This window comes from Takifugu rubripes, chromosome 15, assembly GCF_901000725.2.
Source record: "Takifugu rubripes chromosome 15, fTakRub1.2, whole genome shotgun sequence".
Taxonomy (NCBI): domain Eukaryota; kingdom Metazoa; phylum Chordata; class Actinopteri; order Tetraodontiformes; family Tetraodontidae; genus Takifugu; species Takifugu rubripes.
The window spans coordinates 12,549,627-12,564,684 of NC_042299.1; the positions used below are offsets into that span (position 1 = coordinate 12,549,627).

The 15,058-nt window shown below is 49.1% G+C and overlaps 2 protein-coding genes across 5 annotated transcripts; both read right to left on the reverse strand.

Annotated features, from left to right (window-relative positions):
* Positions 1-1,716: 1,716 nt before the first annotated feature.
* On the reverse strand, positions 1,717-7,806 carry nufip2 (nuclear FMR1 interacting protein 2). 3 transcript variants are annotated; one of them, XM_011611453.2, is made up of 6 exons: positions 7,638-7,806; positions 7,267-7,437; positions 4,394-6,018; positions 4,069-4,101; positions 3,750-3,938; positions 1,717-3,254 (listed from the first exon to the last, which is right to left on the reverse strand). In XM_011611453.2, exons 1-6 carry the CDS (start codon positions 7,804-7,806, stop codon positions 3,147-3,149), a joined length of 2,295 nt encoding a protein of 764 aa, XP_011609755.2. In that variant the 3' UTR covers positions 1,717-3,146.
* Positions 7,807-7,826: 20 nt separating this feature from the next.
* glra4b (glycine receptor, alpha 4b) lies at positions 7,827-14,935 on the reverse strand. 2 transcript variants are annotated; one of them, XM_029848124.1, is made up of 10 exons: positions 14,762-14,935; positions 14,080-14,207; positions 13,259-13,326; positions 12,366-12,556; positions 11,403-11,485; positions 11,195-11,332; positions 10,898-11,112; positions 10,222-10,380; positions 9,725-9,820; positions 7,827-9,640 (listed from the first exon to the last, which is right to left on the reverse strand). In XM_029848124.1, the coding sequence occupies exons 1-10, from the start codon at positions 14,818-14,820 to the stop codon at positions 9,362-9,364; spliced, it is 1,416 nt and encodes a 471-aa protein (XP_029703984.1). In that variant the 5' UTR covers positions 14,821-14,935; the 3' UTR covers positions 7,827-9,361. The 2 variants fall into 2 exon arrangements, with proteins under 2 accessions (XP_029703984.1, XP_029703983.1); XM_029848123.1 differs by having other exon boundaries at positions 12,366-12,589.
* Positions 14,936-15,058: the final 123 nt, after the last annotated feature.

The window sequence follows — 15,058 nt, forward strand, 5'->3', positions numbered from 1 at the left end:
GAAGAATGAATCACCAAGCACAAAGAGCCATTGGAGAGGAGAAACCAGTTAAGTGCTCCACATCAGCCTCACGGACACTTTGTTCAGTGTTGAATCCATAAGTGCGCCTCTCGTGGCACCAGAGAACTTTTGTTGATTTTTTGTGATTTTTTTTAAACGCCCCCTGACGACAAGAGGTGAAGCTGGGACAGCGCCGAGATGGGGCAGACGTGGAGTCCGGCCTTTCCGTTACAGACGGCCGATTTCTGACGAGGAAGCGGCACTTTTCGGTACGTTAAGATTCCTCCCATCCGACGTCAGCAGGCACTCGGAGACGTTCACCTGCTACAGTAGTGATTTCTCCAGACCTGGCTGCTTCTGACCCACTCCTCTTCCTCCTCCCTTCTCCCTGCCGGCACCCACTAGCTGGATATCCGAGTGTACCTTTGGCCAAAGCAGATTCAGACTGTTGAACCACCCCCCCCACACACACACACCCACACACACGTGACCAGCTAAAAATAAAATATACATTAAGAAACAAATTTAAAGTCATCTGTATAAAATCTGCTGTAGACGACTTTATATATTAACACTGATGCTATTGGGGAACGTCTACATCATCTTAGATTACGCAATCATCTAAAACTCCTCAAAAATCTGACATCTCCATAGTCATTTACATGTATTCCTTTTAGTTTCATCCTGCTTGTGCATCTACGGATAAATTAGGTTATAACTCAAAGTTGCAAAAAAAGAACAAAAACATAACATCGCATTGTTAAAACCTTTAAAAAAAACCCACCAAATCAGAACGATCGGGCTGCTTCAGGCGTGAACTCGACCATGTTTGTTATCAGACACCCGATTCAGGCTTGATTTGGGCTTCAGGTTACACAATTCTACAGCACAAAGCCACAAGTTTAAAAAAAAACACACCCCACACACACACACGCACACACACACGAATGCTCAGCGACTTCAGCTGCACCCATGAGACGTAGAGAAATGAGCTTTAGCTGTGAGCAAACATAGACAGCGTCGCAAAAACAAGGAAAAGAACCAAGACGATGGCACGGAGAGAATCTGAACGCCAACTTTAAACAATCAAACCTGCTGTGACTGTTTTCATACCCACACAGGCACCGAAGCGGAGCCATCAGCAGTAGGAGGGGGGGGCTTGCATAAAACAGGAAGAATTAGCTCTGCACGCATCCACACCACGAGGTCAGGCCTCACCTCACGCCCTGAAGGTCGCACCTGCACCCTTGAGGCGACGATGGGCTGAAGCCTCGCAAACTTCAAGTGATCAGGCTTTTGTCTCCGCACACCCCCAAACGTCGCTGATTAACCAGCACGCCGCTCTCTCTCTCTATTTTATTTTATTTTTTTGGTTTGCAGGCTACAGTGCTATGTTATAGTTCTATATTTATAAATGCATATTCAACATGGCCTCATTATTTTTGCTTCAAGTGCTTCAAAACCGGGAGCCCGGAGGTTGGAGGCAGGATCCTCCTCTCGAGAAGACTAATCCGAAGGGTTCAAAGGGCCGAAACACTAAATAACATCACACACTCGTGTCGATCCCTCTGGAGGGGGGGGGGTTGTTCGTTTTTATACATTTTAACGTCTACGGCTGCATCATCGTTGGTGGAATATTTGGCATGTTCCGACTTTCTTCTCTTAAAATGACAGATTAAACGAAAGCTTAAAATGCTAATGGGAATATGTTCTCGCTCCCTCATCAGCCAAGCGGAGCCCTTCCATATTCAGCAGCGCGGCACTCATCCATCACGCGCCGCCGCCGCCGCCACGGGGAAAAAGCATTTCACAACGCCAGAGTGCCGGTTGAGATCAGACGCGGAATTCTGACGAGTCGAGACAACTGGCTGCGACTCTGATTCCGCCTCTGCCTAATCAGAACGCGCGGGGAAGAAGTGTACTTAACACGGGCCGCTCCAGACTGGGCCGACCCGACAGAAATAGACCTTCGGCGCCGAGGAGAAACCAAGAGGTGCTTCAGTCTAAACACACAGGAGAGAAATCAGTGGACGCCGCCGCATGGCCGCGGCGAGGATGTGCTTCGGGAAAGGTCAACTTAACGGGAAACCACGGATGGCGGCACCTCCCACTTCCTTCTTGATATTACCCATGTTTGATCACATGACACGAGAGAATAACAGGGCTCCAATTCAACGGATCCAATCTGAGAACACTGCAGGACAAGAAACGAGTCAACAGATTCATGGCTTTATCAACACTACCTGAGTTACATTTAGTTATTCTGCTCAACGTTTAGTCGGAAAAGTAACAGCCCAGAGCCACTCTTTCACGCCGCGCCTCGCGTCAGAGGAGAGGTCGCTCCCGCAATCCAAAGATAAAAGCAATTAGTTTACATAAAGTGCTATGAATCCACACGTTAACCAAATCATATGTTCCAGAGGACAGAGCAAACCAGGGCAGTTCCCTCGCTGAAACCACACCCGGCTTCAAAATGGGAATAAAAGGTTAATTACTAGCTGGGCAGGTAGCAGTTAGCATGGTTGGGCTTCTTTTTTTTTTTTTATATACGTTTTCTCTTTCAAGAAAATAATTCACATCAAGTATTTGTGCAACAAACTGAAAACAGGTGAAACCTTGAGCGGCCGCGGTGGCGAGGGCGCGGCTGCGAACGGCCCGATACCCACGCGCGCGGGATCGCACGCCGGTATGTTAAAAAAACAGAAAAGTCGAACTCGTCTTCACGTTTCGGAGCCGTCCGTCGCAAGTGGCGGGAACAAACGCCGTGGTTAGAGTTGCCGTTGCCGCCTGGCGAGGAAGCGCCACCTCCGGCTCGCCCAGTTCCAGTTTCGGGGGGGGAAGCGAAGGCAGGTGAGTAAAAAAAGAGGTGAAACCTGAAGCCGCGAATGCTGCTCCCAGGACAGAATCTGGGCCCAGCGGCAGAGACCTGCCCTCTGCTGCTGAGCCCGGAATAAGTGCTGAAGATTATTGGTGGGAAACATCTTAAAACCACGCTGTTAAAAACCTGATCAAACGACGGGGCGGCGCAAACAAACCAGGAAAACAAAGTTAGCAAGTAACCGCGGGCTCCGATTAGCCATGAAGAAAAGTTTTAAGACAAGGTTCTCCCTTCCATCCCAACTAACGGAACCAAAACAGGAAGCCAATCATCTCAAGGCGTTCTCCGACCGTGTTCTTCTCTCCTCCGTGGTGACCTCCAGCTCCGGCGCTATAAAGTCGGTGTAAAGTTTCACGTCTACAGGGGACCGGTTCGACTGCGTGAGGGAAAACCCGACTGAGGCGTCCCGACGGAACGGCTGCGGAACGGCGAAGGCTTGAGATGCAATCCAGAACTTTCCTCCGCTGAACGTCCTCCGACGGAGCCGAGACGGGCCGGGTCCGCGGCTCCAAGGTAGCAGGAATCAGTCAGGTGTGTCAGAGAGGCACTGATCAACTCCTCCACAGTCCCATCGCTGTGTGTGTCCGTGTGTGTGTGTGTGTGTCCGTGTGTGTGTGTGTGTGTGTGTGTGTGTGTGTGTGGTAATTCCACCCAGGATTCTAGTGAATCTCTGTCGCGCTCTTCAGTGTTTTCACAGTTGTCACGTCCCTTCCAACAGGATCTCATTTGGGAGGCAGAGGCGGCAGCACCCAGAGCAGGAGGAGGTTAGCACGGTCCCGGAACCACTTCACTGATTAGGTCCATCCTGGGTCTCGTGATAAAACACTACTCTTTTTGGATCTGCAGCACAGGAAGGAGAAGCCATGGTTACGTCAAGGCTAACGGCACGACAACGAGCTGCACAGCAGACAGACCCGCCAATGAACGGGTCAAAGGTCACGCATCCGTCTGTCAGCACCCAAACACAGGTGAACCACATCGAATGGCTGCTAAATGCGACTTTATGCGCCATGGTTACATCAGCGGCACAGAAACTGGCGCTCAGGCGGCGGATGCTTCGCTAACGGCGGGAAATCGGGACTGAACGCGTGCCGACGAGAACGCAGAGCGGCAGAGCTTTACACGACTACAGCGGGCGAGTCGGGCGATTCACCGGCTGGTTCTGGACACAAGCGGCGGCGGCCGTTTACCTTGTTTTTGCAGGTTGAAAATGAATTCCATTTCTGTGGAGGGAAAAAGGAATATCGTCAGGAATCAAAGCATTGCACAGAATTCCTCGGCTACGTCACAAAGTTGGGAATAATCTTTACCGCGTCCGCTGGGAGTTGATGAGGAACACCAGTCTTGGACTGAGACCTCGACCTCCTGACCCCACCCCCCCCACCACTCCTCTCACAGTTACAGTTTCAGGGCTCAATCATTGATTCTTAAAACATTCCTTCACAAGAAAAACTTTCATATTGAGGAATAAAATCTCAAGGAACACACACACCCCCCCCACACACACACACACACTTTACCTTTAGTGTGATAAGCCACAGCAGCTTTAATATCAAAACAACTCCAGCTACACGTCCTGCCACAGTCTTTAGACGATCCAAAGAGCAGCGTGCTCAGGGGGGGCTGTGCAGGTTTAACCCGGCTCTCTCTGCCCCCGCTGGATCCAGCAGAACCCGAACCTTTGCCCTCCGCTTTAGTCTTTAGTTGAAGTCTCTTGTGCTCCTCCTCGGTCGGGTCGCGAGCAGGAGAACAAGCGTTAGACGCGGGACAAGTCCTTTTGTCCAGGTCCTGGACTAGCGTGCCGGGCTCCAGGAAGGACGGGCCGGCGTCGAAGCAGGGCCGGGCCGCCGCGGGTCTGTCGCTCTGAGGCGCGGCCAAGGCAGACTTGTCCTCCGCGGGCAGCTCGCCGCCTCCTTCGGGTCCCAGGTTGGGCTCGTTGATGAAGGAAAGCCCCCACTGGTTCTGGAAGATGTCTCCCAGGGCTTTCTGATTTGTCTGAGCAGCGGCCGAGCTGAGGTGACACCCACTGGGGAGCACGGGTTGCATATTTAAAGGGTAAATTAACAGAGTACACTTCTTTAGCTCGTGCGCGTCGCCGTCCACGGGGCTGCTTGCGGAGCTACAGTTGATTTCCAAAGGAGACGCTACATTCTCGCCACTGGGGGGCGGCGGCGGTGGAATACTACTAGCAGCAGGGGCGAAGAAGGTACCCACTGGACAGCCGTTCCCATTTCCAGGAACGGGGCCGTTGGTAAAGCTAGCTGAGGTGATCGTTTTCACAGCGGACATGGGGACCTGCGACAGTCTGACAGGGGGAGGCGGCGTCTCGCCGCCGCCGCCGCCTTGAGCTACTTTGAGGTTTTCCTTTACTTTACTTGCATAACTGATTTTGGGAACAATCTTAGCACTGCTGTTGTCCACAGGAAATACTGGAGGGGGCTTAAACAAAGTCCACGAGTCCTCTTTAGAGGGCGAGGAGAGTTTGGATTTGTGCCTTTCGTCGGTCCTTTTGCCAAAAGTGCCGACCGTTTTGCCATCAGTGTTTTTCCTCTGAGATTCAGCAACTAACGTCTCCGACACCGCCGTCCGCCGACCGGCCGGCTGTGCGTCTTTATGAGCGGCTCGAAAGCCTTCAAGTCTGGAATTAAGTCCCTTTTCGATCGTGTCTAGTTTAAAAGCCTCGTGTTCCTGGGTAGTGTTGTGTTGCTGCATGTCCTTCTCCTTTTCTCTTGTCAGATGTTCACCGTTCCTGGGGTTGTTGCATCTGGCCTTGCGCTTCTTTGGAGTAGTATATCCACCTTCAGAGCCGCTGCCGTCATTGTCCTTGCTGGAGTAGCCATTTGTGATTAAGCCACAGTTTATAACGCCGTTCTGAAGCAGAAACAGGTCCTTTTTGTCCAAGGTTTGGCCCTCGTGATTATTTAATTCCAGGGTCTTTTCCTTGTCATGTTTGAGGTCCATGTTCTTTTTATGTTCCAGTCCTTTGCTGCTCACCTTTGGAACAGCCGTGTAGAGCTTTTGTGAGGACTTCTGCTTCACGTGCCTGTTACCATTGCTGTTGGGAGGATGGGACATATCCACAGCATCAGACACTCGCGGGCTCTTCCCTCCCTCTTCCTCGCTGTTTATGTACTCATTGCCTATAAAAGGGGGGGAGGAAACAAATCAGTTTACCAACATGCATGTTAAAAGGTGTTGCCTGAGCAAATCGCTGCTTATAGTTTTGCATCCAACTCCATCCAGAACTAGTCTGCAGGCTACAACCTCAGTCACTGTGGCTCCGGTTCCAACCGTTTTCACCAGTGAACTGTCGGATCGAGCCCAAATTGTTTCAAATGCAAGTGCAATGTACAGAAGCACGGCCACGTCGACACTTATGGCACCCTTACTGGCTGAGGGGGCACCACAAATAGCCATGAGTATCCATGGCACAGAGGCATGAGAAGTGCTGTGTCAACGTGGGGTTTCCCGTTAAATGGAGCCGTCCCTCATGTCCAGGAGCACCTGCAGACACCCTGGCCCCCCCTCACCCGTCCAACTATTGCCTTTATCCGTCAACAAAGGCCGTGATTAGGGCGCAAAGCGTGTCTTCATCAAGGGATCGATCGAGTTTGCGTGTGATTTGACGTTGAACAACATGCAACAGGCCTGTCAAACGATGCTAGCGGCAGCTAACGTCAACTAGCCAGCGCCCCGTTGGAGATGAACCCATCGTCGCACCGGGAGACGCTTGTAACGAAATATAGCCGCGTTTAGCCGGCGACACGGGGCAAATAACGTAAGGACGTGTCAGTGCGGCGTGTGTCTTGGATGGGCAATCGTTCCGAGCTCGGCATGGTAGCATTAGCTCGTCGATATTGTAACATGGCCGACAGGAAATGGCAGCTCAGAACATTCCAGTGGAGCCGGCTCGCTTTCCTAAACTGGACACGAGAAACGAGCCGCACAGGACCGGGGCTGGGGACCGGAGGAGTCCCACCTAACAAACATTACCCGACGAACGCGCTGTCAAATAATGTAGCCGCATTTGTTTAGAGCCGGTCGTGAAGCCGGCACACAAGGTCAATCCCCGACATGTCAAACCACCAGCAGCGACTACTGTCACGCAACGTCAGCTACTTATCAAACTAGCTCCCTAAAAGGTGGGTTTACGCTCCAGCCTTAGTCAACATGTGGCATCGCCTTGACGATTCCTTTACTCACCCTCGCCAATTGCCTTAAAACGCCACGTTTAAAGGCGCGACGATACAGCTGGACTGAACTAGCGCCTGGCATGTTAAGTCTCCAAACAGGGTAAAGTTACCAGTAGTTAGCTAATGCTAGTCGGCTCGTTGACATTAGCTGGGGAAGGCTAGCGAGCGTTAGCGCAGCATTTCGGACGGGCCGACCTGTTTTCTTCGTCTGCGTTTCCTGGTGGTGGCACTGGAAGTGGCTCTGATCATGTTTCACGCACGCCGTGTGCCGGGTCGAGCTTCTGTCCCCTCCGTGGTGCGGATAGTGTCTGTCTTGAGCCCGATCTTTGGGCTGCTCCTCCATTGAGGTGGAGAATGTCGGACTGGCTGAGGACGGGACGGTCCAATCACTACCAGTGTGAAACGGAAGCTATTTGAAGCCCGTGGAAACGTCACCGGCGACCCTCTGAAAATGACTTTCTCCGCGGTCCCCGCCACTAAAGTCCCCGTCCGACACCACCGCTCGGCGGGCTCATTTTGCAGGGCTCTTTAGTTCTCAAGTGGGGATGTTAAAGCTTTTGCTGTACTGGACATGTTTTCGGGAGAGGAAATAACGGGGTGGGGTCGTAAACTCAAATCATATGACCGGAGGTGCTGCCACGTCTCCAGCCACTGGACACTGGTCCAGGTCCCGGGGGGGACCGGCTCTGCAGGAGCCAGCTCGGAACCGACCCGGTGCACGCTGTCCAACATCATGGTTGGAATTTTGCAAGCTGTGTCGTTTGTTATACTTTATTTTCCCGCTGTCCTGCATAAATCACCAGAGAAACTGGATTTCCTGGCGCCTTTTAAACCGTTTTGTGTGACGATAAATAAGGCAGATTATATTGTTTTGGTTTTAAACGATTTCGTTTTCTTCTACCCCGCTTTCAAATTGTTCTTCATCTTGGAATGTAATTCTTAATAAAACACTAAAGTGTCCTGTTTCACACTATTTGCCTGCAGAAGCCCAAAAGGCCTTTGATAATGTTCACTAATTTTTCAGGGGATTTACACACGTAAATATTGTGTAACTAACTATTTGCAGAATGAGTATGTCCCAAACCCCAGAATTTAACTATAAAACGCTGTGCAGTGCATTAAAAGAAGGCCTGCAGCAAAGTTTGGATAAAAAGGGCAGTTGAAACAGCGCCCTCTCGTGGCGCCCTTTAGCACCTTCAGCTTTCTTTGCAACACAACTCGTAAAATATAGAAAGTGGATGTTATAATGGCAGTGAAAGAATAAATTGCAAGGATCACACAGGTTGAAGACCTTTCCAGTCAAAGCATTCACATATAAACAAATTTCAACCTTTCTCACACATCTTTGATCTTCCTTCCCCGACACAGAACTACATTTGACCCCCTTTGTGGCAGATTTAAGGATCATCTATAGTTACTGTGCGAATCCTTCTCCGTTGAAGTGCTTGTGTTACACCTTGTATCGATGGAAAATATACCCTCACATTTGATTACATGGATTTTTTCAGTAACACATATCAGCAGGTTGTATTTTGTGTTTTCTGGCTAAATTTATCGTGACGAGAGGCTGAAACTCTACAATTAAACAGCATCTTGACTTCTTTTTAATATATAAACAGCCGTGTATAGAACAGAAACCTCTTTGCAGGACCACCAGGTACCCAACCTGCTGCGGGTCCGAGTTTGATTTTGTCTGATTTAACATATTTGAGTCTTTATCATGAATTCCGTTGTGTTTGCTTGTGAATTTGACCCTCAAATTATTCCCTTGTGTGTAGTGTAAATATAAAAGTTATGTCCATTATTCATAATGAGACAATTATTAATTATGAATGCATTTTTCACTGTTCTTCTTCTAGTGTGAGAGTCATCGTTGTACTCTTTAATAGTGAATAAAAATAATGGTACTGGTCTGAACATTTCAACATTTTAGACTATAAATTATTCAGGCTGAATATTCTAAATTTTGAAGGAAACAAAATAAAGTATTTAAAATAGTACTGATGTTTCCACCCAGGTCTGGAAGCTGTCTGACTTCAACCTCCACTGCAACATTGATAATGATCATTTTAAAAGCCGATATTCTGTACGATAAACACAAATGTATTAACTGCACGTACACAAATCCCTCCCAAAGGTGCGACCTGTGACCTCGAACATTTCACGCCCTCATGTAGACACTGTGGCTGGAAAAAGTTCTCCTCACTAATCAGCTTCGGTTGCTCAACAACCTCCTGTAATGCTTCGAGTGAGGACAGGACCCACAGTATCTGAAGTCCCCCCCCCAGCCTCAGTGCTGTCCCAACGTGGACAGGAGGTCCTCGTGTCGCAGGACTTTATATGTCAGCCAATAGAGGACGTTGAAGACCAGGAAGCTCATCGGGAAAACGGCTCGGGAAATGGTGTCGATCCTTTTGGCCCGCTCCACGAAGCGCCTGCGTATGTCGTAGAAGCCCAAACCGGGAGGCAGGTCGGCGAACACGGGTGTTGCGTCCATCTCCGCTGCGTTTCCCGACAGCGTGAGTCCCAGACTTTGGAGGAGCAGACCCTGCTGTGCCAGCTCTTCCTCCTGAAAGAAGCAGACGAGTCAGAATAAATGTGCACAGATCTGCTGCTTGCTCCCGGTTGAACCCGGGGAGGCGAGGACACGCACCCTGGCGCAGACGCTGCACTGCTGGGCTATGTTCCCCTGAGAAGCGCTGTTGCTCGGCACGTTGTTCCCCTTCACCTTGCCGTCGCCGCTCCCCTGCTAATGGAGAAAGAGAAACATGGTTGTGGAGTCGTCAGGCGCCGCGTTTAGCAGCCAACAACTACGCCTGCGTCACGTGTTTCCTGCGGCGTGACCAGAAACGTGTGGTCAGTGTTGGATGAAACCCTTTAAACAGTCACAGTTCCTTACCGAGTCCAAAAGAAAACCCCAGAAAGGCTTCAGCAGGAGCTTCGTTCAGATGATATTTCATATTTAAATGTGCTACTTTTGCTTCTCCTCATGAGGCAGCAACCAAGAGGGCTCAAGGTGATCACAGCTAATCACAGGTCACTTCCTGTCTGCGGTGCAATCAGCGGCTAAAGGGATGGAGCTCATGTCGGAGCGCTGTGAATAGCAGGTGACAGTCGCCCCAGGGGCTGGGGAGGTGGGCGCCCACTCACAGCTCTCTGCCGCTGCTGCTCCTTCAGCTTCTTCCTCATTCGGAAGAACTCCTTGTGCTGGCGGGAAACAAAGTTAACGGCCGCGTACTCCAGCAGCGCGGCGAAGACGAAAAGCAGGCAGACGGCCATCCAGATGTCGATGGCCTTCACGTAGGACACCTGCGAGTCCAGGAAAAGCTCAGCAGTGAAATCAGAACGTTACCATGATGTTCTGGTAAAGGAAAACACAGTCTGATCTAATTAGTTTTTTTTCCTCGACTGGACTGTGAATTAGTCAGTGAACCCTTAAAATGAGGACCTCAGGATGAGAACTGGCTCATTTGTTAGACGGAGATCAGTGATGTGTTGCAGCGCGACGACAGAAAAGGCTTTATTAAAATGATAACATCATTCCTAAAGCAAAGTTGGACCTACAAAGGGGAGCTAATGGGCCTACAACATTAGGTATCAACTGTAATTTAGGTTTTGTCTCTGTTCCATTACTTTTGAAATTTCCTCAAAAGTCAACGAAGGCACTGAAGAATTCCAGCCAGATCAATCAACCATATAAAGGCTGTGATTTAACGTGAGATTAAGATGTCCCCCTGATGTCCCCCTGATGTCCCCCTGTGTCTCATTGCATTGTTTAATGTGAATGTTCCTCTCTGAAAGGTTCCAGTGTGAGCTGTCCGACGACCTTTGGCAGGGAGGCCCTGGATCCAGAGCTCTGTGTTGTCATGGTGAGCACGGTTGTGATCCCCAGGCCCACTCTGGCGGGAGCTGCGTCCATGTTGATCCAGAAGGACACCCAGGACAGGATGACAGTGAGAAGGCTGGGAATGTACATCTGGATCAGGTAGTAACCCATCTGACGTTCCAGGTAGAATTTGACCTCAATGCAGGTGAATTTACCTACAACACACGGAGGGGAGGGTCAAAGTTAGCCAGAGCTGTGGGTCCAGGAGGCTGACCGCTCTCCTGTCGTGACCTCTACCTGTGTTGTAGTGCTTGGTGCAGTAGCCGAGGCCTTTCTCCTCTTTCAGCACAAACTGAGGGAGCATCAGGTCGTCTGCCACCTGCACCGCTCCGACATCCAGCCACTCAAAAATCAGATCATTCATGGTGTAACCAACTAGGAGACAGAGACGTCGTGAAGCCAAAGCCACAACACGCACCGAGTCCCGACAAAAAGACAAACTCACAGCTCTCCAGCTGCATGGTGCATGTCTGGCTGTCCATGGGGAAGTTTTTCAGATCCATGGGGCAGGAGAGAATGAGCGTGAGCCTTTAAGGAGAGAGACACCGTCACTGTCAGGAAAATACTGGTGAAAAGTGAAAAGATGGCAGCCTCGCGAGCCGTCCCCCTGAAATTTTTATGTGCCAGCGCATCAACTTGACAAAACAACTCCTGTTAACATCCGCCATCACAGTAATATCCATACGCTGGGTTTTGAATTTTAAGACAACGTGACATCTTTATTCTTGCTCAAGTTCAACTTTCTGGTATTTTTCTGCTGGGGACAAGGCCCCGCAATCTTAAAAAATAGGAGAGCGCCCCCCCTCCCCACACACACACACACACAAGTCATCAAAACATTCTATCAGAGAGGATATTCCACGCTTGGATGGTGCTCCATTTCCAAAGTCACAATATCGCATTGCTCCCATCAAGCTAGAGGGGAGACAGCTTGACACACAAATGAGCAACATAAGATACGGAGAACCAACAGCTGTAATTCACTGATGTCCAGTGGTAAACCACCTGAGGGGGGGTGCTCAGCGTCTGCTGATCGTGGTTGAAGGAAGCTTTCAGAGAATATTGACGACTCCTATGTTTTAAAGAATTGATAATAGCGTCCAGTGAGGCTACTCCTTCATTTTAATGACTTTTCTGTCACGCTACAGTTCACAGCTTTAGTGCCACTCTACTGACCCGATTCTCCTTTAGCCTGCAGTTATTATTTAACATGAACTTGCTCTCTCAGTGGGTGTTGGACAATCCAGTGACAACTGAGCTGAACTGAGCTGAAACAAACATGTTGCTCATATATTTAGATGCTCAGAGATGACACGTGCAGCCAGAAGTGGAAACGTGGGAAAGAGACCTCCAGATACGTCTGCTTTCATCATTTAAACAAAACCAAAAAAAAAAAAAGCACCATCACCTGATGCTGTAGAGGACGTTTCCGTTCTGGAATATCCGAAGCAGCTTGTTGTCCGTCGTGACCTCGTGAAAGTTGGCTCCCTTTTCATTTGCAAAGAACAGGTCGGGTTTCCAAATGGAGTCCAACATGGAGGGGTCGAGGTCCAGAGAGTCATCTGGATACTCCTTGTACGCCAGTCGAGGGTCGTTCCACTGTTGCCGCAGAAATACATTGAGCCTGTAGTCCTGCATAGACGAGTCACATTCTTATAGAGGCTCATGTGAAGCCATGTGGTCATATTAATATTTGACACCCATGTCAGAAATATTTAATGACTACAAGTGGTCATTTCAGATAAGATTTGGTGGCCCCACACAGTTGGAATTTGGAGAATTCTGGACTCTATTCAAAGAAAAATGACTCTGTCTGGAGATTCATCGCTGTGGTTCTGTAATAAACCAAGAAAATGGTTATAACTGTCATCCTAATCTAAATTTAGACATCAGGAACTCTGGTGGGAAGGGAAATACAAACAAATGCTGTTGAAACGCAGCAGTGAAACTGCTCCTTTCGTTGAACCCCAACCTCTGGTCAGTCGAAGGCACCAAATGAATGTTGCTATTACTCGGAGCTAAAAGCGTTAGCATGCATCCCTAAACTGGGGAATATTGTTCTGTCCTTGATGAAAAAGGCTCATTGGTGTTTTGAAATTGGCTGTCATGCACATTGATTTCACTAGATTTACTTCTGGGAATTCCAAAATGTGGATATTAATTTTGTCAGATTCCATTCAGCTTTATTTATATAGCGTCTATAAACCCCCCACCCCTGGCCCATATGTGGGATGACAAAGGCAGACGTTTAACTGCTGAACACATTCAAGGGCAGATTTTAAAGAAGCAAGAGAATCTCACCATGGTTGTTTCTGTGATGGAGCCAAAGCTGTTGATGAAGATGTTACAGGTGACGTTAACAGGAGGACCTGGGAGAAGCAGACGGCCATCAGTCAGGCTGCTTTTCATAGATACGGCTGCTGCTGATACTGATGAGACCACATGAGGTTCTGAAGGCAGCGTGTTCTCAGAAGATCACATCTGCCTGTTCACCATAAAGTTGACTCCACTGCGTAAACAGAACCTAACCAGCAGGAAACTCTGCTGTCACTCCCATTAGTGTGGTCCATCTGTCCACCAGTGAAACTTTAAATATTTCAGTTGCAATAATTTATTGATTTTTTTACATTAGGAGTTACATTAGTGTGTGTGTATATATAGATAACCAGCTGGGATTTACCCAGCATGCATTTGACAGGGATGTAGAGTAAGTCTGAAATATATATGAAACGTGACTCCGGAGACTGAAGGGGAAGTGTCAGAGGGAATCTTCTGGCCTCACTCATGAGTAACGGGCCCACGGGGGTGACATGTGATGATAACTGCTCATCTCTGAAGAGGAAAACTGGAATCTGAAGGAAAAGTCTGTGTGCAAATATCATAACCCAGGGCTGTGGGTCAGCAGGGGAGAGTAACAACACATGACACAAAAGAAGGAGAACGGGAACGACAGAGTCGGTGTAAAAGGATCACAGGCGGCTCGCTGAGCACACGCCAGCGGTTCCTGTTAATTCATCGCACACGATTGTCTCACACCTGTGCTAATGAGAGTGTGTGTGTGTGTGTGTGTGTGTGGGGCTGTTTCCCACCCCACCCCACAAGCTGCACCGTGTGTTAGATACCTTTGAAGTTGGGTCGGATGCGAGCGTCGTAGCCAGATGTGCGTCCCATCAGTTTGTCCAGAAAATCAGACGGCGAGGGCGGTTTGGGCGCCCTGCTGGAGGGCTTCATCTCCTTACAGAGCGCAGGCCTGCAAGTGACGGGACTAACATGGCTACATGTGCTGCTGCTTTATTCTCATTTTAATATTTAATCTCAGCTGCAAATGGGTCAGATCTACTTTATCAGGAGGAGCATATACCACCGTCGTACTACTGCAGTTCTATGTTCACGTGCAGTTTTCATGCGGTAACGGAGCAAACGCTCTCTTGAATTGTAAGTTTTTGTGAAATTTAGCTGGCACGATGCCACGTGATTTGATTTCTTGCAGGTCTTCCGGCTGCCTCAATTTTCCCAACTTTTCCCCCTAATGCATAAATAATTAGAGGTTTCCCCTGGAATTTAATACAGCTGCTGTTGCCTTAACAGCAACCATGTTGTATGATTGAAATAATTTCATCATTTCAATGAAAATTTCCCTGTTAGATATAAATGAAAGTGTAGCTTCAAGCTCCACACATGCTGCCTAAAAGCAGACGAGCAGAAAGCTCAGGTATAAACCTCAGTGCATGGATCATATTAAAGGAACTTTGAACCAAAGAGAATTATGCAGTAAACTTTACTTGGTCTCGCGCTGCCTCTTACCTGACTTGCAGGAAAACCACGGGTAGAGTCCAGAGCACACAGAAGACGTGCGACGGCATTCTCGGATAAAAACAGCAGATATTTGAGCACTGAAGGAAAGTGGCAGAAAAAGAAAGATGCGGAGAAGTTGCCTGTTTGTGCCAGGCTACGTCCTCAGCTCAGCATCCCTCCCCTCTCTGCAGGTGTAAAATCCAGGAAGCTGCTGCTGTATTATTCAGAATCCTGTGGTCCCCCCCCCCCAACCCCACCCCCCTCCTTCTGCCCCGTGTGTGTGTGTGGATGACTTCAAGCTTCATC

Excerpts from the sequence above, each read along its gene's own strand:
- nufip2 (XM_011611453.2), bottom strand. The coding sequence starts at position 7,806 with ATGATGTTGGACAGCGTGCACCGGGTCGGTTCCGAGCTGGCTCCTGCA. Across the intron at positions 7,438-7,637 it reads CTCTCCCGAAAACATGTCCA|CCAGTCCGACATTCTCCACC; the intron begins GTACAGCAAAAG and ends TCCCGTCCTCAG. Across the intron at positions 3,255-3,749 it reads GTCGTGCCGTTAGCCTTGAC|TCGAACCGGTCCCCTGTAGA; the intron begins GTAACCATGGCT and ends TCCCTCACGCAG.
- glra4b (XM_029848123.1), bottom strand. The coding sequence starts at position 14,820 with ATGCCGTCGCACGTCTTCTGTGTGCTCTGGACTCTACCCGTGGTTTTC. Across the intron at positions 13,327-14,079 it reads CATCCGACCCAACTTCAAAG|GTCCTCCTGTTAACGTCACC; the intron begins GTATCTAACACA and ends TGCTTCTCCCAG. Across the intron at positions 9,641-9,724 it reads AGTGCAGCGTCTGCGCCAGG|GAGGAAGAGCTGGCACAGCA; the intron begins GTGCGTGTCCTC and ends TGCTTCTTTCAG.